Source organism: Suncus etruscus, chromosome 5, assembly GCF_024139225.1.
Source record: "Suncus etruscus isolate mSunEtr1 chromosome 5, mSunEtr1.pri.cur, whole genome shotgun sequence".
NCBI lineage: Eukaryota > Metazoa > Chordata > Mammalia > Eulipotyphla > Soricidae > Suncus > Suncus etruscus.
The window spans coordinates 14,080,839-14,107,790 of record NC_064852.1 but is presented as its reverse complement, the minus strand read 5'-3'; the positions used below and the strand labels follow the sequence as shown (position 1 = coordinate 14,107,790).

At 38.6% G+C, this 26,952-nt stretch overlaps 1 protein-coding gene across 2 annotated transcripts in view; it reads right to left on the bottom strand.

Annotated features, from left to right (window-relative positions):
• Nucleotides 1–26,952, bottom strand: part of PBX3 (PBX homeobox 3) — a 255,868-nt gene that overhangs the window by 30,197 nt on the left and 198,719 nt on the right. For both annotated transcript variants that reach the window (XM_049774180.1, XM_049774181.1), the window contains exons 4-5: nt 16,003–16,193; nt 13,579–13,714 (exon numbers count right to left, since the gene is read on the bottom strand). In XM_049774180.1, coding sequence (XP_049630137.1) covers nt 13,579–13,714; nt 16,003–16,193 — 327 coding nt within the window. The remainder of the gene's footprint in view (nt 1–13,578; nt 13,715–16,002; nt 16,194–26,952) is intronic.

Genomic DNA, 26,952 nt, shown 5'->3' with positions numbered 1-26,952 from the left:
GGGAGTATTTGTGAAGGGAGAGGCACACAGGTGGTAGGATAGGTATTGGAATATTTAAGATATAAAACAATTCTATTATGAACAACTTTGTAAACCACAGTGTTTTAACAAATTTAAGTAGGAATAACTTTATTTAAAAACCCAGAAACAAGAGCTACAAGGATGTGGAAAAAAAAAAGAATCCTTAATTTACTGCCAGCAAAAATGTAAACTCATTAATCTTTTATGGAAAGCAATATGGCAATCTCTCAAAAAAAAAAAAACAACCCAGATTTACTATATGATATAATAAATCAAGTTCTATATATATATATATATATAGATCCTAAGAAGATAAAATGTTAATTCAATGAGAATATGCCTATCTTTGTTTGTTGCAGGCTATTTACAATAGCCAAAATAGCCCAACTATTCCATGACATATAAGTAATAAATAAAATATGGATGTACACAATGGAATGTTATTGAGCCACTAGAAACAATGAAATCTTGGCCAGAGTTATAATACAGAAAGTAGAGCATTTGCCTTGCATACAACTGATCTGGGTTCTATGCCTTGCATTATATATGGATCCCTGAACCCTGCCAAGAGTGATCCTGAGCACATAACCAGGAATAAGTTCTGGCCCACTGCAGGGTATGACCAATAATAAAATAAAACAACAACAAAGAAATAATGAAATCTTTTCTTTTAATGTAATAAGGATAGAACTAGAGGAGGTATTATAAGCAAGGTCTGAAGAATAAAGACAAATACTGGATGATTTCACTTATATGTAGGATATAAAGAAATGATGCAAAGGAATAAATAGAATAAATAGGGAATGTCCAGTGAAACCAAATCCTTTCACTCTGATAACAAAATTGAGGTTACCAAGGTGGGAAAATAAGAAAGATCTTTTAGACAGAGGTAGTGGATACTGGCATTTTGGCTCCTATAAACCAAAGCTACCTCAATAAAACTTTTATATTTAAAAAGAGCAACTATTCATCATTGGTTGGATATTGTGTTCTATATATATCAATCAGATTGTTCACTAATCATGTTGGCCAATCTTCTACAAATCCATGTCATCAAAGTGTAGTTTCCATATCATCCTTTTGTAAACTGCCAGGTCCTTGTTGGACCCTTTGTCTTACAAGTCCTGGGAATAGAAATCAGAAAGTTGTATACCAAAAAGCTCTCCACAACATTCTTATGTATAGCAAACTTTGAGAAGCACTGTTCTATGTCTTTACTTGATTGTGTGTTTGTCATGTCATAAAAAGATATGAAGTCTATAGCAAATTTGGATTTATTTTTTGGTTCTTGATATTTTACGTTTTTGCTTTATGTTTTCTGAACTTACATACAAGTACATACAAATACAGAATTACTATATCATCATTAGTGCCTCTCTTTACCTATAATAAAACCTTTGGCACTGAGATATTTTTTATCTGATATATTAGAGAAACACTTTTTTTTATTAGTTTACACATCACTTTCTTCCATCATTATTTTTATCCTTTGTTTTCCTGTTGTTTTGAATAAGTCTCATAGAGGTATATTTTTACATATTTACATTTAATTTTTATATCTTGTTTGACAATATTTGCTAATAATTCACTCAACTCATTTACATTTAATGTAACTACTACTATTTGATATCAGCATATCATATTAAGTACTTACAAATTATCTCAGTTATTATGCTTTGTACTTCTCAATATTCTTTTGTTTGTTCTATTTGGAGTATTCAGTGAGGCTTACTCCTGGGAAAGGTTGTGGGAAAAATTTAGGTTGTTAGGGATCAAATCCAGGTTGGCCACATACAAGGCAAATGTGCTACCTCCGATTCTATTGCTCTAGCTCCCTTATTTATTTATTTATTTGTTTGTTTGTTTGTTTGTTTTTGGGCCACACCCGGCGGTGCTCAGGGGTTACTCCTGGCTGTCTGCTTAGAAATAGCTCCTGGCAGGCACGGGGGACCATATGGGACACTGGGATTTGAACCAGCCACCTTTGGTCCTGAATTGGCTGCTTGCAAGGCAAACGCCACTGTGCTATCTCTCTGGGCCCTCCCTTTTTTATTTTAAATAAAATCTTTTAGACTGCTTGCTAAAAAACCTAATTCTATATTTCCTTTATTAAAAGTTGAATATGTCTGCAGTATTCTTTTTGTTTTGCTCTTAGTATGGGGGAGCACTTGGTGGTACATGGGGACAAAGGCCACTCAAGGTAGTATCTGGGGTCACTGATGTCACTCCTGGTTAGGGGATGAACCTACATATGTAGGACATAAGCTCTATCACTTTGAGCTACAACCTCAGCCCTGTATAAATCTCTCTTCTTTTTAGGGGCTACTCATACTGGACAATGCTCAGGGGTTACTCCTGGCTCTGTCTGTACCCAGGAATTACTCTTGGTGGTGCTTGGGGGAAGGACCATATAGGATGCCAGGAACAGAACACAAATCAGCCATGAACAAGGCTGGCACTCTACCCACTCTAGCCCCAGCCTTGTAGAAGTCTCTAAGAGAATACCTTAAAAATTCCTGGATTCGTCCAACTATGCTGTCAATACAAAAATAAATCATGCCTTATAGGACAAAATGGATGCAACCTGAGGTGATAATGAAATAAAGAATGAAAAAATGGAATTCATATGTGGAAGATAAATAACTAGAACAAAGACAAATTGGCAAAACCAACAAGCCTGTAGACTCAGGGGGTCACTCATGGTCATACTCAGGGGACTATATGGGGTACTGGGGATTCAACCCAGGTTGGTTATGTATAAGGTATCTGACCTATTGACTTCTGCTGACTCCAACAATGAGATGATTTAGGTGGAACTTAGCTGGTGATGTCTGATTCTTATGCACACATTGTATAGTTATTATTGAAAAAATTGTTTAAAAATCATACATTCTTGGGGCTAGAGTGTGGCGCAAGCAGTAAGGCATCTGCCTTGCTGGCGCTAGCCTGGGATGGACCCCTCTGCAACCCATATGGTCCCCCAAGCCAGGAGCAATTTCTGAGCGCATAGCTAGGAGTAACTCCTGAGCATCACTGGGTGTGCCTCCCGCAAAAATCATACATTCTTGACTATCAAAGTTTAACATCAGTTAGAGAGATATATAAGTGGGTAAGATTCTTGACTTGCATGCAGCTAATCTGGGTTTGACACCTGGAATTAGATATGGTTCCTTCTGTTTGGTTACAACTGGCCTCTGAGCCCAGTGCCAAGAGTAAGTTCTGAGGACAAAAAAGTGTTACCCAAAACAAAAATAGAAAAATCTAACATTAACTAGTACTTTATCATCTTTTTTGTTATGTATTATATATTATTTATGACTGTATATTAATATATTATTTATATATTGTAGACATTGCTATAAATAAAATAAAAAATAAAAAATAAATAAAATAAAATAAAACAATTTAGATTCACATTTACCCTTAATTTGCTTTTATACATCTTTCAAAATATCCTATCATATAATTAGAATTCTTTAGTTTTGTCTGGTGAATGGTATTTATTTCCTTTAGAAAAAAATGAAAATATTATCATATTTTTAATGAAAATTTCTTTGTTTTATCCTTATTTATTTATTTAGTTTGCTTTTGGGTCACACCCAGCAACACTCATTATTCCTGGCTCTATGCTCAGAAATAGCTCCTGGAAGGCTCAGGGGACCATATGGGATGCCGGGATTTGAACCACTGTCCTTCTGCATGCAAGGGAAATGCCCTACACCTCCATGCTATCTCTCCAGCCCCTATTTTATCTTTATTATCAAACAATATTTTGGGGCTATAAAGAATTCTAGCCTGGTTTTTAATCAACTTTAAAGATGTTATACTACCACATTACTACTTTATTGTCTTAATTAAGAAATCAATGGTTAATCTAATTTCTGCTTCTTTGAACACAATCTTTTTCACCTCCAGCTGCACTTGTTTTGGTTTTGTTTTGTTTTATTTTATTTCTCTGTTTGTTTTGGCCATAACAAAGCTCACTCCTGGCTCTGTGCTGAGAAGGAAAACACATAGGATATCAGGGATTAAAGCTATGTCAGCATGTACAAAGTAAGCACCCCACCCCATTGTACTATCTCTCCAGCCCATCTAGCAGCACTTTTGATTTGACTATGTGATATGTCAAGGGTTATATTGCAGTTTGCTTTCTTCTGCTCTCCCTGCACCCTTGGATTAAGAAATTTTTTTTTGGTCACACCCATTTGATGCTCAGGGTTACTTCTGGCTAAATGCTCAGAAATTGCCCCTGGCTTGGGGGGACCATATGGGACGCCGGGGGATTGAACCACAGTCCTTCCTTGGCTAGCGCTTGCAAGGCAGACACCTTACCTCTAGCGCCACCTCACTGGCCCCGGATTAAGAAATATTTTATCTTGATATTTTGTTGTAGTGATGGAGAAGATAGAAACATAAGCAGATAGTTAAGCACAGGTAACCAGGGAGGCATCCAGAGAAGGGAGCTCTGAGTGGCCTCCTGAGAACTGGGCAGAGATGAATAGGCCATAAATCATAAAGTTAGCTAGAACAAAACAGAAAAGATCCAAACGAACCTGCTATCTAAATAGAAAGAGGAGTAGAGCCACAAAAATAATTTGTAGATTAATAAATGTCTACGTAGGATCTGACACAGAATATATCCACCACAATGATTTCTAGCAGCAAGGGGCCCCTAAGTCACATGTTGTACCTTCTGCCTCAGTGTACTTCAGTGTATTGTCACGACACAATCAAGTGAGAAAATTCATCCTTTTGTTCTTCTCCTCATTTTGATATGTTGCCAAAAAAACTCCTATAAAGAGTACCCTTACGGGGCCGGAGAGATAGCACAGTGGTGTTTGCCTTGCAAGCAGCCGATTCAGGACCTGAGGTGGTTGGTTCGAATCTCGGTGTCCCATATGTTCACCTGGTCTTCTACACTACTTTCTCTCATTCTTTAGTTATTTTCTTATGACCCATCATCCAGTTCACTAACTCTCCTTTCAGCTATATTTAATTTGCTTTTAAGTTCATACAGTGAATTCTTAATTTTCATAACTATATTTTGGTTTCTAAGATTTCCATTTGACCTTCTAATTGTTCTCTGTTACTAATAGAATAATTTACTTTGCCTTTAATTTCTTTGGGCTCTTGCATTAAACCAGCCTAATCAGCTTAGAATTGTCAGTGGAGCCCCTGATCTTCCAAGCATCACTTAGGAAGATGCTTCTCCCTCACCAAAAAAGTCAATTCTAAAATAAATGGATAGCCTGACATTGTAGTTATCACCATGCAAATCATGAGGCCAATTTTACAGAAAACAATAAAGTCAGAGGCTCTTTCTATTTTCTTTAAATCTTGCAGATAGGGCCCGGAGAGATAGCACAGCGGCGTTTGTTTGCCTTGCAAGCAGCCGATCCAGGACCAAAGGTGGTTGGTTCGAATCCCAGTGTCCCATATGGTCCCCCGTGCCTGCCAGGAGCTATTTCTGAGCAGACAGCCAGGAGTAACCCCTGAGCACCGCCGGGTGTGGCCCAAAAACCAAAAAAAAAAAAAAAAAATCTTGCAGATAATGTGTGATTCCTACTTGGTGTTACAGTATCTTCAAATTGACCTATTATGTACAACTCCTTCTCTGTTCTTTGTGACATTTAATGACAGTCTATCTCCATAAAGACACACAATCAGGGTCTTTATAGAACAGACTTTTAAGTGTGAAAACTTTTTAACAAAATTTGCTGCCATTTTCTTTCAACTTGACTCGTTTGCTGACCATGTACTTACACAGAAATCCTCTTTTAGGGGCTGGAGAGATAGTACAATGGTAGGGCATTTGCCTTGCATGCAGTCGACCCAGGAAGGACCTGGTTTGATTCCCAGCATCCCATACAGTCCCTTTGCCTGCCAGGGGAGATTTCTGAGTGAAGAGCCAGGAATAACCCCTGATAGCCACTGGGTATGGCCCAAAAACCAACCAACCAACCAACCAACCAACCAACCAACCAATCAATCAATCAATCAATAAATAAAAGTTAAAAAAAATCCTCTTTTGCCTTTTGTAAACAGTCAGAAAGGCCTTTACCAGTAGCTGAAAAAGACACTGCACTTTGATAGTAATCATTTTTCCTTCATTTGAATCATTTTAACGAGCTTCTTACTTTAATAGATTTTTTAATAAGGAAATCTTACTTACAAACTTTAATTATCTTACTGAATATCCACTCCATAGAAATAAGTAGTTTAATGAATAAGGAGATCACAGATTACTAACTAGCCTGTAGTCTGTAAAGTAGCTTAAAGGAGATGATGCAGCCATAAGTGATCTAAATTCAGCCCTTTCTCAGGACTCTTCAGCCCAGAAATGGAGGAATAACAGTTGTTTGTAGGGGGGAAAAAAGCATACAAATTGGGGCTGGGGTACAGCAGGTAGGGAGCTTGCCTTTAAAGCAACCAACTCAGATTCAGTCCCTGCCATCCCATATGGTCCCCCAAGCATTGCCAGGATTGATCCTGAGTGCAAAAGGCAGGAATAAGCCCATAGCACTTCTGGGAGTGGCCCCCAAACCAAAAACCAAAATAAACAAATCCCCCCCATAACAAAAAAATGCCATAAAACCCAGTTCATTCACCTTTGGGGTGGGAGGGAAAAGGATAACTGTGGTCCACCCCCAGAAATGTCCAGGTAGCAGCTTGTTGCTGTAGGATTGCTCCCAACAGTGCTCTGGGAAGCCTGCAGTACACAAAATGGCACCATGGCCTCCCACATAAACTCATGCACACAGGCCTTTGGAGCTCTTCCCTAGTTCCAGATTCTTCCTTTTTATCAAAAATGTCTATGGCAGAATTCTTAGTTCTCCTGTGTAATACAGCTTATGACCCTTGTTAAATCCCTTCAGTTTCTTTATCAATAAGGTCAGGTACTGTTTTCCATATTAAATAGTTATAATACAGTTGGGGAAATAGTACAGGGGTTAAAGTTCATACCTTACATACAGTCACGCTCCTTCAAACTCTAACACTACACCACATATGGGCCTGCAAATTCCAAGCAGGAGTAAGCCCTGAACACTGTCAAGTGTGGCCCAAATCCAAAGAAATAAAAGTTCAAAATCAAAGTATGAATTTATGGTTATATTTATATTCCCAATTAACCTCTCTACCAATTTAGATTCTAGTCTTCTTAAAACAAACAAACAAATAAAATGCCCTGGACTGGATATATAGCGTCAATGGTGGAGCCTCAGTGGTAGTATAAAGTTCCAAATTTGATCCCTTGTACTGGAGCACCCTCCTCTATTCTATCAATTCCTAGCACCACCAAGTGTGGCTCCGGTGGCTCTGGTGGCCTCTGAATACCACCATCACCTTTCTCCTTAGCACTGCTATAAGTAAAAACAAAAAAAAAATCTTATTCTTTCTATACTGTACTTTTCAATGACAGAAGAAATGAAGAAGAAACTACTGTGTTATTCTGAAAACACCTAGTAGAAAAGTGGAAACAGAATTACTTAAATCAAAAGCTGAACCAGAAGAACAATGAAAGATTCTGACTTGCTATCCTGAATAATCAATGCAACTTGGCTCTATTTCAGAAAGGAAAATTACATTTATTAATATCTGCCACACTGATTAAAATGTGGCAATTTAAGCTTATTTCTCAGTGATTGTGACATTTAACATAACTTAATTTATCCTTTTCTGATTTTTTTAGTATTGTATAAAAGGGAAATTCCATTGACTCAATCAAATCAAACTTTAAGAAAACAAAGACTTCAAATTCTGAATTCAGCATGCAATTCTATGTATAAGATAAGTTAATGTCATAAATTGATGAAGGACTAAAATAATAAATATTGGCTAGAGAAATATTAGCTACTAGAGAAATAGCAGGCAGGGCACCTTACATGCAGCTCAACCAGGTTCAATTCCCAACACCCCAGATGGTCTCCTGAGTCTATCAGGGACAATTCCTGAGCATAAAGTCACAAGTAAGCCCTAAGTTTTGGAAGGTGAAACCCAAAAACAGAGAAAAAAAATCCCAAACTGATAAAAATTGAAAATGCTGGGGCCAGAGCAATAGTACAAGGTATAAGGCATCTGCCTTGCGTGTGCTAGCCTAGGACAGATGGTGGTTCGATCCCCTACTGCCCCATATGGTCCCCCAAGCCAGGAGTAACCCCTGAGTGTCACCAGGTATGGCCATAAAACTAAAACCAAAAAAAAAAAAAAAAAAGAAAGAAAAAATTCTATTTTGCTGCCTTTAAAAAATCATATAGTATAGGATTTGTATTTATTTATGGGACAAATATTATATTGATATACTTATGGTTCCGATAAATTTTAGTCACATCTATATTGATAACCAGAATTAAGTATTCTAAATTTTAGTCTTCTTGCTTATATACTCACATATATCTTTATTTTTTTGTGGTTTGTTGGTTTCCTCACATTTCTGTGTGTATATGTGCCAGTCCAAACCAGGCTTCCCATTGACAAGATATGTGCTCTACCAGACTGAGCCACATCCCTTTTCTATTTTCACATTAAGAAAGTTTTTATTTTAGGGCTGGACTGATAGCACAACGGTAGGGCGTTTGCCTTGCACATGGCTGACCTGGGACAGACCCAGGTTCAATCCCCAGCATCCCATATGGTCTTGAGCCTGCCAGGAGTGATTTCTGAGCACATAGCGAGGAGTAACTCCTGAGTGTTGCTGGGTATGACCCAAAAAACAAAAACAGAAGGAAAAAGAAAGATTTTATTTCAAAGAAATTCAAAATTTAAAAAAGTAGCAAAAAATAAAAGTAGTATAAGGTACATCTGTGTCTTCTTTTATCTTGACTTGACTATAATAACATTTGACTCATCCTTCTCTGCTGCACTGTTTATGTATACACAAGTGTGTTTTATATATACATATATATGCGGCCATTTACAAGCTCATGTAAGTGTGTATTTTTATTTCTGTACCACCTGAGGATAACTTATATAGACTGGGATCCTTTATCCTTTTCTTTTTAACTCAGTTAGTGTATATTTCCTAAGTCTAAAGATATTCTTTCTTACCTAACCATGGTACAAGTACCAATAAAAATCTACTTTGGGCCAGAGCGATAGCTCAACTAAGTTGAGTACATGCTCTGCATATATAAGTCCAGGCTTGATTCCCAGTAGTACCTGATCCCCTAACTACAGGTATCCTGATGATCCACTGGGTTAGTTCCTGAGTACCTCTAGGCATGGCCCAAAACAAAACAACAAAGCCACAAACTTCCTTCAGTAAATTTAACCAGAATCTGTTATTGATGCTTCCCTTCATCCCACACCCTACCTCCAACCAGCACAGGATATCTAATGTAGGATCTGGAATTAGATTTATATAATGGGTCTCTTTAGTGTCTTTTAAATGCATCATTTATATGAACTTTCTCTACTACATTAAATTACTGTAAGATTTTTTATAGGGGCCACATCTGGCCTGGCTGAAGGTCATAAAGGGGTTGTTCTCTGGGGGTGGGAGGTGATGCAAAGATCAAAGTCAGAATCTCACAAGTTAGGCTTATGGTCTACCACATGAGCTATCTCCTAGTTCTTTTGATTCTTTTCAATAATACATGCCATCTGCCCTCCTTTTCTCCAATAGAACATTCATTACTTGGCGTGTACTCTAGTGATCAAAGAGAGATTCAGATGACATTTTATTTTTGATTTGTTTTTGTTTTGGGGCCACACCCGGTGATGCTCAGGGGCTACTCCTGGCTATGCACTCAGAAATCACACCGAGCTTGGGTGTGGATGGAACGATGGAGATCGAACCAAGGTCCGTCCTGGGTCAGCTGAGTGCTAGGCAAATGCCCTACCATTGCACTATTGCTCTGGCCCCCAGATTACTTTTTTTTTTTTGGTCACACCTGGCAGCACTCAGGGGTTACTCCTGGCTCTATGCTCTGAAATTGCTCCTGGCAGGCTCGGGGGACCATATGGGATGCCAGGATTGGAACCACTGACCTTCTACACGCAAGGCAAATGCCTTACCTTCATGCTATCTCTCCGGCCTCCAGATTACATTCTTTTTTTTTTTGGTTTTTGGTTTTTGGTTCACACCCGGCATTGCTCAGGGGTTACTCCTCGCTCTATGCTCAGAAATCGTTCCTGGCAAGCCCGGGGGACTATATGGGATACCGGGATTCGAACTGATGACCTTCTGCATGGAAGGCAAACGCCTTACCTCCATGCTATCTCTCCGGTCCCCAGATTACATTCTTTTTTTTGGGGGGGGGGGGGCCACACCCGGTGACACTCAGGGGTTACTCCTGGCTATGCGCTCAGAAGTTGCTCCTGGCTTGGGGGACCATATGGGACACCGGGGGATCGAACCGCAGTCCGTCCTATGCTAGCGCAGGCAAGGCAGGCATCTTACCTCTAGCGCCACCGCCCGGCCCCCAGATTACATTCTTAAACTAAATATTCTACATACTGTACATCCACCCCTCTTAGGTGATATTGATTTTGATCACCTGGTAAAAGTTTGTTCCATCTCCACCCTTTTATTTTTGGTTTTTGGGCCATACCCCGTGACACTCAGGGGTTACTCCTGGCTATGCACTCAGAAATCTCTCGTGGCTTGGGGAACCATATGTGTCAATGGGGAAGAGAGAATAGCAGTCTGTCTCACCTGGGACACTGTGATGCTGCATCACAGTAAGGCAGATGCACCTACCACCGCTCTGGCCCTATTTCCACCCTTTTTAATTGCTTAAAACTTCCCTAGGAATGAAAGAGTCTATGAAGAGGAACTTTAAGACCATGTTCTTCAACAAAATTTCCCCCCAAATTATTATCTATCGATGATTCTTGCCTGATTCAATCATTACTAAAATGGTTGCATCATGCTGATGGCTCATAGTTTTTATTAAGTACTTTGAAAAATGTTCTACAACTTGAATCTATCAATCTTTTCATTCACTGTTTACACATTCTGTGTCCTTTCTAAGAAATTACTTCCTGTCCTCAAAGTGCAAAAGATATTTCCTCACATTTTCTTCTATAGGTTTCCTATCTTTATTCTGAAGTATTTTAGGCAATAAAGAAACCAGTTTCATATACTATAAATTGAACAAAAATGATTTTGCTCAACTGACTGTCTATATTTTTCAACATTTTAAAGTTAGTTTTATATATGAACAATTTCTAGATTCTAAATGTAACTATTCTATTTTTACTGAAAACAATGCCTTATGTTATCTTATACATTAGAGAATGTGTGTTTATTTTGTTCTTTTAGGGCCATACTTGATGGTGCTCAGGGACTACACCAGTGTGACTCCTGGCACTGCTTAGGGGACCATGTAGTATGGGAATCAAAACCGAGCCTCCTGCATGCAGAACAATCACTCAGCCCAACTGAACTAGCTCTCCAGCCCTCTAATTGTGTTTTAGTATAAGTTGTATTTTAATTGATATATTATCTGGAACTTTCTCTGCTTTCACTAACTTATGTGGTTAGGGGTTGGTTATTTAATAGTAAATGATAACAGTTTCTATTTCAGAGATGTAGGGGAAAGGAACTAACAGTTTTAGGTAGGAAAAAGGTTTAAAAAAAGTGAGTGGGGAGATATTGTTAACAAATTCAATTGCTGCAATTCTTTATATAACAAAAGAGAGAAACAAGATCACAACATTTGTTCTCTCCCTTCCTTCCTTCCTTCCTTCCTTCTTTCTCTCTCTCTCTCTTTCTCTTTCTTTCTTTCTTTCTTTCTTTCTTTCTTTCTTTCTTTCTTTCTTTCTTTCTTTCTTTCTTTCCTTCCTTCCTTCCTTCTTTCCTTCCTTCCTTCCTCTTTCTTTCTTTCTTTCTTTCTTTCTTTCTTTCTTTCTTTCTTTCTTTCTTTCTTTCTTTCTTTCTTTCTTTCTTTCTTTCTTTCTTTCTTTCTTTCTTTCTTTCTTTCTTTCTTTCTTTCTTTCTTTCTTTCTTTCTCTCTCTCTCTCTCTCTCTCTCTCTCTCCCTCCCTCCCTCCCTCCCTCCCTCCCTCCCTCTTTCTTTCTCTCTCTCTCTCTCTCTCTCTCTTTCTTTCTTTCTTTCTTTCTTTCTTTCTTTCTTTCTTTCTTTCTTTCTTTCTTTCTTTCTTTCTTTCTTTCGTCTCATTCATTAGTGCTCCAGGGCAACACATCTAGGTCCTTAGAATTTATTCCCAGAAGTTCTCACGGGACCATGTAGTGTCAGAGATAGACACTTGGGTCCCCACAGGCAGAGCACTGCAATTTATCTTCCTGGCTCCTTAAAGTTTGTTTTAAAGACAGAGTTACAATACATACATGTGTATGTATATGTATATACTATTTATGTCTCTCAAATATTTACTAATACTTTTTCAAAATAAAACAAGCATGACAGAGAGATAGCACAGTGGGTTAGGCAGTTGCCTTGACTGTAGCTGATCCAGATTAGGTTTAGTACCATAGATAGCCTCCCAAGCCCCTCTAGGAACAATCCCTGAGCACAGACCCAAAAGTAAACCCTTAGTACTGACAGGTGTAGTATCCAAGAAACAAATCGAACAAAGCTGCCTTTCTACAATCAGTAAAATGAACATAACAATTTTTTTTTAATTTGTGACATAAAATCACTAGAGAACACCTAAATTTCTTGTAAGGGATCATGTATCACTTTTGCATGCTACATGAGAAACACTGTTCAAGTAACAATCTGAAATGACAATGATATTTACATTAATCTCTCTTTTTAGTAGGGCATTTGCTTTGCGTGCAGCCAACTCAGGTTCATTCCCCAAAACCCATCTGGTCTCTAGTCCTTCCTGGAGTGATCCCTGAGCACAGGCAAATGTGTCCCCACAAAGTAAACAAACAATCACAAAAACCTGTATTTTTGAGCTATTGTAAATTTGATATCCTTGTCTAGAGAGATATAGTTGTTTACTTGTTTCCAATCATCCATTTAAATAACAGCCTATCTGCTAAAATGTAAAGATGGTAAGTGGCTTGAAGAACATAATTTGTTACAAATAGAGGCGTAATATAAACAAAAGTGACAGACTTGAATCAATTATTGTACTTAACAATACAAATCATTGTATTTGTTACAAATACAAATCAATGCAAATCAGGACATCATTGGGTCCCAACATGACACCGTGGCTATTTCACCATGGCTTGGTGAAATTTTCAAAGCCTTCACCAAAGACTTAAATTAAAGTTCCTTTCTGCAAAAATAGAAATTGGTTCCTCACTGACAGTCACTGAGATCAGTCACCTAGATTGGAGAGAGCAGAACTCTGTGCCACATTCTGAAGACTGACTTCTGTGCAAATGGCGTCTCCCTGTGCCATGTTCTTTCCATAGAAGATTTATTCAGAATATAACTGATTCACTTGCTACTTTGCTATTAAGAGAGTTTTTCTTTTTAATTATGTTAAGCTTTAAAGGCTTACATAGAAATGTGGTAACATCTAGATTTTATCGTCTTTGCTTCAGGCACACTGTATATAAGATTTGATTAACACCCTAAAGGGGCAGCAAGCTCTTCAATAAGGCAGGAAACAAAACAGCCCTGAGCCCTCTCACCTGGGACACTGTGATGCTGCATTTCTTGGCCAGCTCCTCTTTGGCTTCTTCACTGGGGTAGGGGTTGCTGAGGTGTGAGTAAAAATATTCGTTCAAGATTTCTGTGGCCTGTTTACTGAAGTTACGTCTTTTTCGTCTAAGAACCAAAAACAAAATTGTAGTTATGATCAGGATAGGAAAAAAGAGAAAGTGTATTATGTTAACAATATCTTAAATGAATATTTTTACAATTTCTTAGGGTCTAATTATGAAATTATAAATTACGTTTTTGGACCTTAAAAGACCTTAAAAGGTCTCTGATTCATTTAAGATGTAGGAGTCACTGAGGAAAATATCAGAAATTAAGTTTGTTCTTTATTTAATATTGTACTTCATGAAAATTGAGTTGGAACAAAACAGACAAGGTCTATTAGAGTGTTTACAGGGGAAAAGAATGAACAGTGGAAACAGTCCTAAAACAGAAAAGAGCTTGGAAAGTCCAAAGAGTTAGAGGATGTTAAATTAGTTAAAAACAGAGAATGAGTGAAATGAAGCTCGAAAGAGGCGGAGTTGTTGGATTATACAGATTTAAGGGATCCCATAACAACTTCCAGATTTAGAATACAAAAGAAAACTATTAAAGGTTTTTAATTACAAGCTTTTTGGTGGTTGGTGTATGCAAGGCCAGCACCTAAACCTCTATCTATACTATCTCTATGGTCCCCAGCATTGGTTTTTCAGCAAAACAATGAGATAAGGAATATGGAAATTGGGGCACAGGATAATGAAATTGAAGATAGGGAAGCTATTAAGAGAATACTGTGATTGTCCAGGTACAACTGGATTGCACAGTACAAGCAAGGTAAGAAATGTTTAAAATGAAACACTGTTGAGATTTGGTGACTCATTCAGTACAGACTCAAAAAGTGACAGAGGGCTTTGTTTAACTAGAAGAATGGTAGAATAATTGGTGGCATAAGTTTTCTTATGTATTATATATTATAGAACAAAGAGTTCTATACAACTTGTTTTCCAATTGAGAAGGTGACTTTGTCATTTTCTTCATATTGTAAAACTGAATGATAATTATCACCTCTGTCAAATTCCAAGGGAGAGAAAGCAAACAAAATAAAAAGTCCTTTTCAGAGCTGAATATTGGTCACAAGTTTTAGCAATGCCCAAGACACATCTATGCAGAGGCAATGTATCATAACAACTTGTCAGCTGTTAAATCACCTACTAGGTCAAACACACCATATACAATTTATCCCTAACTCATATGAAAGTTTCAGGTAAAGGAGAAAATGCTCATCTTCCCAAGAGAAAGGGATAGACTTTTTTTACTTGATCTGGAAAAACTTTGGGGATTTGTTTATTGGGGTTTTATGGTTTGAGGTTTTGTGGTATTAACTAAAATACCACTTCCTTCTTAGGAGTACTAGCATCTGTAAGTATTTTTTTTAATGTGTACAAGGAGTATAACATCAAGAAATTCCTAGAAAACCAACAAATAGTTACAGAATGTTATCCTCAAAAATACCTTTAAATAGGATGGTATTAATATCCAGAGACCATAAAGATGAGTGCCAGGAGGACTGGTCCATGGGAGGAAGCATGCCACAAATAGTGGGGGAGTGTAGTTAGGGCAGAGAAGAAACCATCATGACCATGATAGTTTGAAATGATCACCCTGGGCGAGAACTGGGTACTTACAGGAGGTAAAGTGATATGCATGATATCCCTTCAGTAACAATATTGCAAACCATTATCTATAAGGAACAAAAGTGGAGAGAGGGGAGAGAGGGGAGAGAGGGGAGAGAGAGAGAGAGAGAGAGAGAGAGAGAGAGAGAGAGAGAGAGGAAAGAGAGAGAGAAGAGAGAGAGAGAAGAGAGAGAGAAGAGAGAGAGAGAGAGAGAGAGAGAGAGAGAGAGAGAGAGAGAGAGAGAGAAATGCCTGCATAGAGGCAGGCAAGGGAGAGGGCATGGGGAGAGCGGAAGGGAAACTGGGGACATTGGTGGCAGGAAATGTGCACTGGAGAAATGTGAAGGGTGTTGGACACTGACCGAATGAAACTCAATCATGAACTCCTTTGTAACTGTGTATCTCACAGTGATTCAATTAAATTATTTATTAAAATAACAACAACAACAGCAAAAAAAAAAAGAAAAAGATAATCTTTTAGTACCAGAATTTAAAAGCTCCATAGTTTGAAGTCATTAGTAGTAACATGAATTCTATCAAAATCTTCCTAACAAACTGACAGCTAAGAGAAATACCGCTCTGAGAAATACCTTGGATGGCACAGGCACCATGTGAGGTTAATTATCATTCACTGTAGAAGAGAGTATTGATGTTAAGAAGACTCTTAAACCAACTAACCAGTTTTACAGACTACCATTTGTAGGGCACACACAAAACATGCAGAAGGCTTGTGGCCTTACATACCTGGCATCAAGAAATCTTGATCTTAAAATCATAACTGCTTCACAAGTGCTTTGCTTAAGCTGCATCTGAATGGAACTAAATTTTCGATGGATGATGCCCACCATTCTTTCAATCTCTTTTGGAGAAATGGGACGTGTTCTACTCTGCTCTCGGAGAAGGTTCATCACATGTGTAGTGAATTCATTACATGCCTGTAAGGGGGAAAAAATCATTCCTTAGGATTCTGGTATTTTATATGCTCATATTGAGGCATTAATTCATATGAATTTCCACCTCATTTGCAATTGCCAATGGCATTTTGCAGTGAGTAGGGTAAAAAAAAAAAAGCTAAGATCCTTGCGCATAGCTGTGAGAGTTAAAAAGAACAGCTAGAATTCTGAAACCATAAATAATCAAGGCTTAGTCATTCCATCCACCATGTCCCCATTCTAAAATAGTTTTCTAACTGGAGTATGCACTCTCTAACCAACTCCTTTATATAAGTATAAATATATTATATATCAAAAGAATCTTAATATTTAATACATTCTCTGTATATTATATTTATCTAACAAATATTTATAACAACTGTGAAGTTCAAACTCTTTCAAGTACAACTAGGACAGAGAAATCAGCAAAAGTACACCTGGCTTTCAGTGCAATAAAATATATAAAAAATTATTTTCAAGGTCCAGAGAGATAGTAGTGAACAAGGCACTTGTCTTGTATGAGGCCATCCTAAATTTGACCCCCGTATCTCTTATGGTCCCCCCAAGCACTGCCAGGATTGATTCCTGAGTGGAGAGACAGGAGTTAACCCCTTGAGCATCAGTGAGTGTGGTCCAAAAGCTAAAAAAACAAAATTTGTTTCAAAGAAATCTGTGTAGTGTCACAGGAAATGAGATTTAAGAGCTTCATAAGTTCTAAGGAGGAAGTATTCTTATCCAGTGTCAGAGAGCAAGGTCTTGATGCCATAATGACACTGGATTTAAAGACTAGACAGAATTTTTGAAAGATGGATAAAGGCAGTGGATAGAGTTGGAAGGAATTCTTGGCACAAAAATTACATACAGACCTATAATACACAGGGAAATATTAGTATGTGGCCAAGTTATGACAAGTAGAAAGAAAATACATGGAAAAAGTTCTTTTGGGTTCTTATTAACATATGAAGGGCTCTAGAAGCCAAGCATGTCAATGTTCCAGTATAATTTAGTTTTAATGACATGGAGTCATTTTATCATTAAATGTAAAAGTGCAACATCCCTGGAAGTTGGGGTAAGCAGTTCAACTCTTCAATGAAGAGGCAGCATGAAAAGCACCTAATCTGGGTTGTAATCATTTTAGTTAACAATCCTCAAAACCTTACTCTTTCAGTTCAACCATATACTTTTTTTTAAATAAATAATTCCTTTACTTAAGCACCATTGCTACATATATGTTCATACTTGGGTTTCAGCCATAAAATGCACACCCCCTTTACCAGTGCAACTTTTCCATCACCACTGTTCCCCATTTCCCTCCTCCATATACTTTTGTTTGCTTTGTTTTGGGGCCATACCTGAAAGTGCTCAGGAATTACTCCTGGCTCTGAACATAGGAATCACTCTTGGTTGGCTTAGGGGACCATAAGTGTGGGGATCAAACCTGGGTCAGCTGCAAGCAAGACAAGTGCCCTCTCTACTGTACTATCATTCCAGTCCCACAATCATATACATTAAAAAAAATAGGGAACACTCCTAGTAGTGCTGGGAAAACAAAGCTGACATGCATGGCCCAGGGACAGAACTCAGATTTCCATTTGGGTTATCTCCCATGTTCTGTCCCCTATATTATTTTACATTTATAAGAGCATACAATTGGTCCTTTCCTAAAAACAAAATATTCTTGGTAAATAAAGCAACCTTTATAGCATTGTATAAAAGAACATCCTCTGACATTTTTGTTTGGAAAAAAAAAAAAAAGACCAACAGAAGATTCTGCATCTTGCTGCACTGGGGTCTCAGATCGGGCAAGACAACAGAATAAACATTGATCACGAAGACACATTTTGAAGCTATAATAATGTCCACTTCCCCACAGATGTCTGAACAGTGCTCACATATAGAACCATGATGGTTTTTCTAACTGCTCATTAGAGAACTAACCTTTCCAGTACTCTGGACATTTCAATTACTCTAAGTTTTTATGAAGCATTTCCACATAAAACTAAGGTGAGGTTGGGGCCCGGAGAGATAGCACAGCAGCGTTTGCCTTGCAAGCAGCCGATCCAGGACCAGAGGTGGTTGGTTCGAATCCCGGTGTCCCATATGGTCCCCCGTGCCTGCCAGGAGCTATTTCTGAGCAGACAGCCAGGAGTAACCCCTGAGTACCACCGGGTGTGGCCCCCCCAAAAAAACAAAAACAAACAAACAAACAAACAAAACTAAGGTGAGGTAAAGGAATTTTGTTTTGTTTACTAGTGAGATATATAATCTTAGGTAATTTAAATTCCATGTGGAATTATTTCCTTCAAAAAAGTCGAACTGGGGCCAGAGAGCACAGTAGTTAAATAGCATGTATCCAACTTAGGCTCAAATCCTATCACTTATGATCCCCAAGAATGCTCCATGCAGCTTACAGACCCCAGGATCTCGGGGCTGGGCTGAGTAACCCCAGCATGGCAGAGTCGAGAAAACATCACATACTCTGGCCCTGGAGTTCCCTGAGCACCACTTGGTGGTGGGAGCCCACCACCTTCAATAAATAAATGACTAGAACTATAGTAAAACTGCAAAATGCACAAGTCATTTTTGGTTTTTGGGCCACACCCAGCGGTGCTCAGGGGTTACTCCTGGCTATCTGCTCAGAAATAGCTCCTGGCAGGCACCGGGGACCATATGGGACATCGGGATTCGAACCAACCACCTTTGGTCCTGGATCGGCTGCTTGCAAGGCAAACACCGCTGTGCTATCTCTCCGGGCCCTTGTTGATAGTTTTTAAGATTAAAATGAAAGAGGAATGCAATCAAAGAACATTTCCCCTAGAGTAGAACTGAAGACTTAGTAACCAAAGTCTATGGGTAGATTTAGAAAGCTAATCAGGCCCTAAAATCTTGTACAAAGTCTGCGTATATAGTTCATAAATGGCATAATATGGCATTTTGCCTTCTTTTCATACTTTTAGATAGTCTATACTTTTTTTTGTTTGTTTGTTTTTGGGTCACACCCGGCAAAGCTCAGGGGTTCCTCCTGGCTCTATGCTCAGAAATCGCTCCTGGCAGGCTCGGGGGAACCATATGGGATGCCAGGATTCAAACCCCTGTCCTTCTGCGTCTAAGAAGGCAAACGCCTTACCGCTGTGCTATCTCTCCGGCCCCGACAGTCTATACTTTTAAATGGCAAAGAATAAAATGTTATGGAACATATAGCAAATGTTCTTTCTCTCTGTAAGAAAGCCAAATTGGAGACCAGGGAGATATGGTTCAGTAAGAGTAAATGCGTTCCAGAGGTGAAGCCTTGGATTCAATTCTCAGCTTCAGCGAAAAGGGTGGAGAATCTAAATAAGAGTAAATTTTAAAAACTTCCCAATATCATTAACCTAACTAACTCAAACCATAAAATAAATGGTTACCCATATAAGATATATATGTATATGTTTTATCCTCATACTTTCCCTAAAGTGATATTTAAATAATTTCAAAATTATGTAATTTGAAAAACTTAACCTGTTTTCTTTTTTTTTTTTTTTTTTTTTTTTGTGGTTTTTGGGTCACACCCGGCAGTGCTCAGGGGTTACTCCTGGCTCCATGCTCAGAAATTGCTCCTGGCAGGCACGGGGGACCATATGGGACGCTGGGATTCGAACCGATGACCTCTTGCATGAAAGGCAAACGCCTTACCTCCATGCTATCTCTCCAGCCCCTTAACCTGTTTTCTTATCAGTAAAATAAAATAAAAAATTAACTAGAATTACTTTCAAGCAGTAAGTTCTATACTTCTATACATTTTTTCCCAGAGGGATTAATACAGTCAAATGTGTGTGGAGGGTTGTAGGGGGGTCATGGGTGACTTGTTTCCTGGGAGGGCAATTAGGGGGGCACTTTCTGCTTATTTACTTTAAAAAAGTAGATTTCGGGCCCGGAGAGATAGCACAGCGGCGTTTGCCTTGCAAGCAGCCGATCCAGGACCAAAGGTGGTTGGTTCGAATCCCGGTGTCCCATATGGTCCCCCGTGCCTGCCAGGAGCTATTTCTGAGCAGACAGCCAGGAGTAACCCCTGAGCGCTGCCGGGTGTGACCCAAAAAAAAAAAAAAAAAGTAGATTTCTGGGGCTAGAGAGATAGCATGGAGGTAAGCATTTGCCTTGCATGCAGAAGAATGGTGGTTTGAATCCTGGCATCCCAGATGGTCCCCTGAGCCTGTCAAGAGTGATTTCTGAGCGTAGAGCCAGGAGTAACCCCTGAGCACTGCCGGGTGTGATCCAAAAACCAAAAACCAAAAAAAAAAAAAAAAAAAAAAAGTAGATTTCTAGGGAACTGAGTAATTTTTTTCGGAAACACTGAGGATAATGGTAGACCAAATACATTTGGGAGTCTCTTTTCTATTCACTAGTTCTGAATGACCCAACATAGATTATGCTTGTGAAGTGACAAGTAAACCAAATTCCTTTTTCATCTCCTTTTCTCCTTTCCTCTCCTCTTCCCTGGTCTCTGTTCTGGGATTACCCCTAGAAGCTCAGGGAATTATATATGGTACAAAGAGTTCAAGCTGGATCAGCCTTGTGAAAGACAAGCATCTTACTTACTGTACTATCTCTTCAGCTTCAAAAACCTAAATAAGACTATTAATTAAGAAAAGAACTTTTATAGGGAGAAGAGGATTTCTCAGCGTTTCTAATAAACCAATATGCATAATTAATTTTCAAGGGGGGCTAGTGGATCTAGCTTTCCCAAATAAACCTGATCACACAAGCTCTTTGTTATTCTAGAACAGTGCTGTCCAAAAGATATATATTAAGAGCCATATACAAAATATCTAAAATTTTCTAGTAACCCCACTCAAAAAATTTGGGGGAGAGGGCAAAGCTGTGGCGCAAGTAGCAAGGCATCTATCTGCCTTGTGCACTCTAGCCTAGCACGGATCGTGGTTCTATTCCCCGGCGTCCCATATGGTCCCCTAAGCCAGGAGCAATTTCTGAGCGCATAGCCAGGAGTAACCCCTGAGCATCACCCAGGTGTAGCCCTAAAACCAAAAAGAAAATTTTTGTTGTTGTTATTTTTTGGGCCACACCCCAGTGGTACTCAGTGGTTAATCATGGTTCTTCACTCAGGAATTGCTCCTGATGGGCTCAGGGGATCACATGAAATGCTGGGGATTGAAGCTGGTTGGCTATGTGCAAAGCAAACAGATGCCATATCTACTGTATTATTGCTATGCCCCACATTCAAATTTTGACAAGAATCAGGTGAAATAAATTTTAATACATTCTATTTAACCCAATGCATAAAGAATATTAACATTTAAACACATTTAAAAATCTGTTAATGAGGTATATATTCATATCCTTTTAAAAATACATTCTGAAATCTAGAATATATTTTATATTTACAGCACAACGCAACTCAGACTAGGAAAATTTCAAGTGCTCATGACCACCCCAGTAGACAGCCCAGTTCTACAGCATACTGTGCTGATAAATTCTTCAAAAAGCAGCACACTAAGGATCTTTGATGTTTCATTCTTTATTCTTCATTAGCATATATATATATATTCAAGTGGACATGTACACATACATGGAGGCAATTTCATGTAAGAATATCTTGGTGAAGTTACTCATTTTCTAATTTCTTAATCCTTAAATCGATCCTTGGAAAACAGAAATTAACAAAGTCCTTCTATTGTATATAGAAAATTATTATCTGGAGAAGATGTTTTTGTGTGATTAGATTGTGGACTGAAGCCACTTTTTCCACAAACCCTTGCTGCTATTTGCAAGTACAGATCAACAAATCATTACCTGGATTTGTGTTTGATGAATGTTTTCTCAAAAATGAACCAAGTGTGCTTTTTATGTCAGGGAAAACAGCAGCTAGCAGTTGTGCTGAGGATTGAGTTTTCAAATGAAAATCTAAATTTTGGAACTTTGCACCTATCATTGTAAGGTTATTTCAGGCAGACTTTTATTATTTTTGTGTTGCTATTAATAAATATTATCATAACATATAAGGACGGATGCTGGCAATGGAAAATATGCATAATCTCATGAACCTATGTTTTCCTAAAATCAATGCATAACAGAAAAGCATGCATATATAAAAATTCATCCAAAATACAAACTAGACAAATAAATTTTTTTTGGGGGGGGCCACACCTGATAACATCAGGGGTTACTCCTGGCTATGCACTCAAAAATCGCTCCTGGCTTGGAGGACCATATGAGACAACAGCGGATTGAACCACAATCTGTCCCAGTTAGTGCATGCAAGGTAGATGCCCTACTAATTGTGCCATTGCTCTGGCTCCTAGACCAATGAATTTTTTTTTAGACCAATGGATTTTTAAAGGAGAATACAAAAAAAAAATCACTATAGCTTCAGACTCCACATTTTATTGGGGCTGGAGTGGTGGTGCAAGAGGTAAGGTGTCTGCCTTGCCCGCACTAGCCTAGGATTAACTTCGGTTCAATTCCCCAGAGTGTCCCATATGGTCCCCCAAGCCAGGAGCGATTTCTGTGAACCAAAAAAAAAAAAAATGTTTTGTCAAAACATTTGACAAAAATAAAAGAACAATGGTCTCTTCTCACTCAAATTTTGAAAATCATTTATTTCTTTAAAAAAAAAAAAGGGTCTTGTATCTCCTAGCTTTAAAAAAAGGGGGGTAGATTACTAAAACCCCTTCTATTGTAATAATGGCTTTTCTGGAAATAAAATAATTTTCATGAATATACTTGCTAATGAACTTTTCTTCCTTTTTTCCATATTATTATTTTATGATATATTTTAGTTTTTCTATTTTCTATTTTTAAAACTTCGCTTTCTGTCATCCTGAAACAAATGTATTATGATCAGTTATGTCAACTATGTGATACATTTTCTTTAAATAAATTAATTTTAAATATATATATTAAAAAAACAAAAGTTAGGGCCAAAACATTAGTACAGTGGTAAAGGAGCTTGCCTTGCATGAAGCCAACACAGGTTCAATCCTTGGTGGCCCATATGATTCCGAGTTCCACCAGAGATGGTCCCTAAGAGCAGACCCAGAAGTTAAGTCCTAAGCACAACCAGGTCTGGCCCCCAATCAAAGCAAAGTTAGGGTGCCAAATACGGCTTACTATTGCAACTTAAATATTTTGTTTTTCTTGATTTTACTATTAGAAGACAATAGATAGAACCCAAACAAAAGCCCTTGAAGTGGCCTCCAATAATTTTTAATAGTTTACATCCTAAGATTAAAATTTTGAGATATGACAACAATATAATCACTACATACTTATACTGGTAATCTAGCTCACACATTATGGTAACAACAAGATGTATTGATAAATGATTCAAAACTCCGAGTGAAATGTACCTGAGTTAGAGATTTCCTAGTTTTGCTCTGGTTGTATTTTTAATCTCTCCAGAATAGATGTCTGCCAATAGTTTCTAAAAAGCAGTCAACATTTCATGGGGAAAAAGGGGGACGTTAAAAGAAAAGTTTCTGAATCTAAAAACTCATAATTTCCTAAAACATTTGCTGAATGTCTTGCAAGTTATTAAGTGAAGTCATCTATGAATGCAAATGCTGATTAGCAATTTGGCAATAGCCCAACATTCATAGCATTCACATAGCTTTTCTTTAAAACAGTAGTTCATACATGATTAATTAGAACATCTCATTTATGTAGTGTGCACTTTAGCTCATTACTCTAAGTAAAATTCGTTAAGTATTTACATTTAGATAATTAAAATCTGGGTACACCCTTAAGAAAGATGCATACACTTTAGGCAAAGTGATTATTTTTTCTTGATACCACTGAAAGTAAATTACAGTCTCATTTACAGCATCATCTGTACCAGTTTTAAAGCAGAACATAGCACTGCTTCATCTCATAGTCCTTAAGAGGTATTTATTTTTTAAAACCTTTAATACAGTAAGAATGCTCAGATGAGGGGCCGGGCGGTGGCACTAAAGGTAAGGTGCCTGCCTTGCCTGCGCTAGCCTTGGACGGACCGCGGTTCGATCCCCTGGTGTCCCATATGGTCCCCCAAGCCAGGAGCAACTTCTGAGCACATAGCCAGGAGTAACCCCTGAGCATTACTGGGTGTGCCCCCCCCCAAAAAAAAAAGAATGCTCAGATGATGGTAGAGTTGCTTTGTAGAGTCCTCTGATCACATAGTAGTATGGATACTCTTTGTAACATGGGATGCCCACTTAAAAAATCTATCAGTTCTCAAAAGCAAGGAAGAAATTCTCCATTGCCTTATTCATTTTTTCCAAAGTGAAACTGTCAGTTTAGAACTTGCTAACCATTGTCCATAACAGTAAAGCAAAAATACCTTAGCTAACTGAAATACTTAGGAGATGAGAGTTTTGATGCCTTAAATGTCCTGATAGAACACCAGAAATTTGTTCCTGTAATTCAGCTGTTGAAAACTGTATAGGATGCATTTTGTTTGGTTTTGCTTCAAATCACAGATGTAATAACATAGCTATGTGAATACAAATCATATCTTCATCAGATTAAAAACTATTTTTCTTTAGTTTTAGCCATCCAGTGTGTGTAGCTTATTGTTTTTTGTTTGTTTGTTTTTGGGTCAAACCCAGCGGCACCCAGGGGTTACTCCTGGCTCTGTGCTCAGAAATTGCTCCTGGCAGGCACAGGGGACCATATGGGATGCCGGGAATTGAGCTGGGGTCCATACTGTGTTGGCCATGTGCAAGGCAAATGCCCTACAGCTATGCTATCATTCCAGTCCCAGATAAAAAATATTTGTAATCAGTTCTTACTACGAATCTTCCTCTTTGTAATTGTTTCCTTCTTGAAAAATACAAACTGGCCACAGAGACAGTACAGCAAGCAGGTTAGACATTTGTCTTATATGTGACAGACCCAGGTTTGAGGCTTGGCATCTTATATGGTCATCTGTGCTCTGCCAAGAAGGATCCCTAAGCACAGAGATTAGGAGTAAGTTCTGAGTATAACTGGATAAGTTCCAACCCTTTGCTTCCCCCCTAAAACCCCCAAAATTATGAAGGAGGCAAATGTTTTTTTGTTTATTTTATTTATTTTTATTTGGGGGGGGGCTCACACCCAGTGGTGGTGGCGCTCAGGGGTTACTCTGCGCTCAGAAATCGCTCCTGGCAGGCATGGGGGACCATATGGGATGCCGGGATTCAAACCACCATCTGTTATGGATCAGCTGCTTGCAAGGCAAATGCCCTACTGCTGTGCTATCTCTCCAGCCCCAAATGATTGTTATTTTGATTTGGGGTCATACACTCAGGGTACTCAGAGGTCACTGTGGGTAATGTGGGGGATCATAAGCTTCCTGGACTGCATCCAGTATAGAAAGCATGTGCTCAGGCTGTTAAACTATCTCTTTTGGCCCTAAGGTGATTTTGAGAGGGAAAAGGGACTCCAAAGTGGTGCTCAGGCAGCCCAGGCACCCCTTCATAATTGCTGGCCAGCCATTATGGGAAATTCAATGAGAGGGACTGAAAAAGTGGTGCTGCTTGGAGAAGGGAAAAGAATGCTCCAGGGACCATCTGGGAGGTGCTTGGGGAGTCTCCAGGGTCCTACCCTCTATGACTGGGTGCCTCTGGACTTGCTAGGAGACCATGTGGCACCAGGGCTGGACCAAGAATCAGTTGCATGGAGGTTTACCTTTAACCCTTGTATTATCTCTCGGGGGGTGTTACACCCAACAGTGCTCAGGGGATACTCCTGGCTCTACGCTCAGAAATCATTCCTGGCAGGCTCAGGGGACCACATAGGATGCTGGGACTCGAACCACCGTCTCTCTGCATGCAAGGCAAAAACGTCTTACCTCCATGCTCTCTCTCCAGCCCCCTAGATGTGTTTTTTTAAAAAAATTATGAACCAGTAAAATTGTCTGCTCAATATTTTCACAACCTTATTTGCATCCAGAATTAATGTTTTCAGGGCTTTGTGGCTTTGAGGGGGTTTTAATTTTTTTAGTTGTGAATTCACGATTCAACCCCTTTCTTGCCTATAATTTCATCTTTCTGAATGTAAAAATGTAGTTTATAATAGTTTAGAAATTAGACCTGAAATCTGCGTTGGTCTGTGGCTGATACTGTCTTTCCTCACCTGGACAATCAAGTGCCCCTTGGCACATCTATGACAAGATGAGTTAATCTCAGGGACTCACAGCTACCCCAGGCACTTTCTAAGCCATTGAGCCATCTTTGGGCCCTTCATCATTGGGAAGCCCTACCAGCAGGACTGTTCTGATCACCTCAGCACATGCAGTTGCACTAGCATTTGAACTCAAGACCGTTGGCACCAAATAGTGCAAGAGTAATAAACCTCAGGACCAGCTGCAATGATAAAATAACTATTGTATTTGAATACTTGTTACCTAATTACATGGCTTAGTGACTAGTTCATGAGTACTTTCTTAGGATTATGTTATAGAATATATATATTTATCCATGGCTAAAATGGATAAACATACCTATAGATATAAATACTGACAGTAAAAAAGCAATTTTATCAAATTCCTATTTTTATGGTTACAAACAAGTCCCTTTTTTAATTACCTTTCTGTTTTCTGAATATAAATAGTGCTTCCAAAAAATAAAATTTAATAAAAGAATACTCACAAATCAAACAATTCATTTCATTAATTAAGTTTGTGGTCAATGATACAGTTGGTACTTAGAGCCAATAAACTAGAAAATTGAAGAGAGAAAACAGAACATCTAAACACTCCCCAGTCTATGGAAAGACAGGGCATGAGAGCTCACAGAATTGAAACCCATCT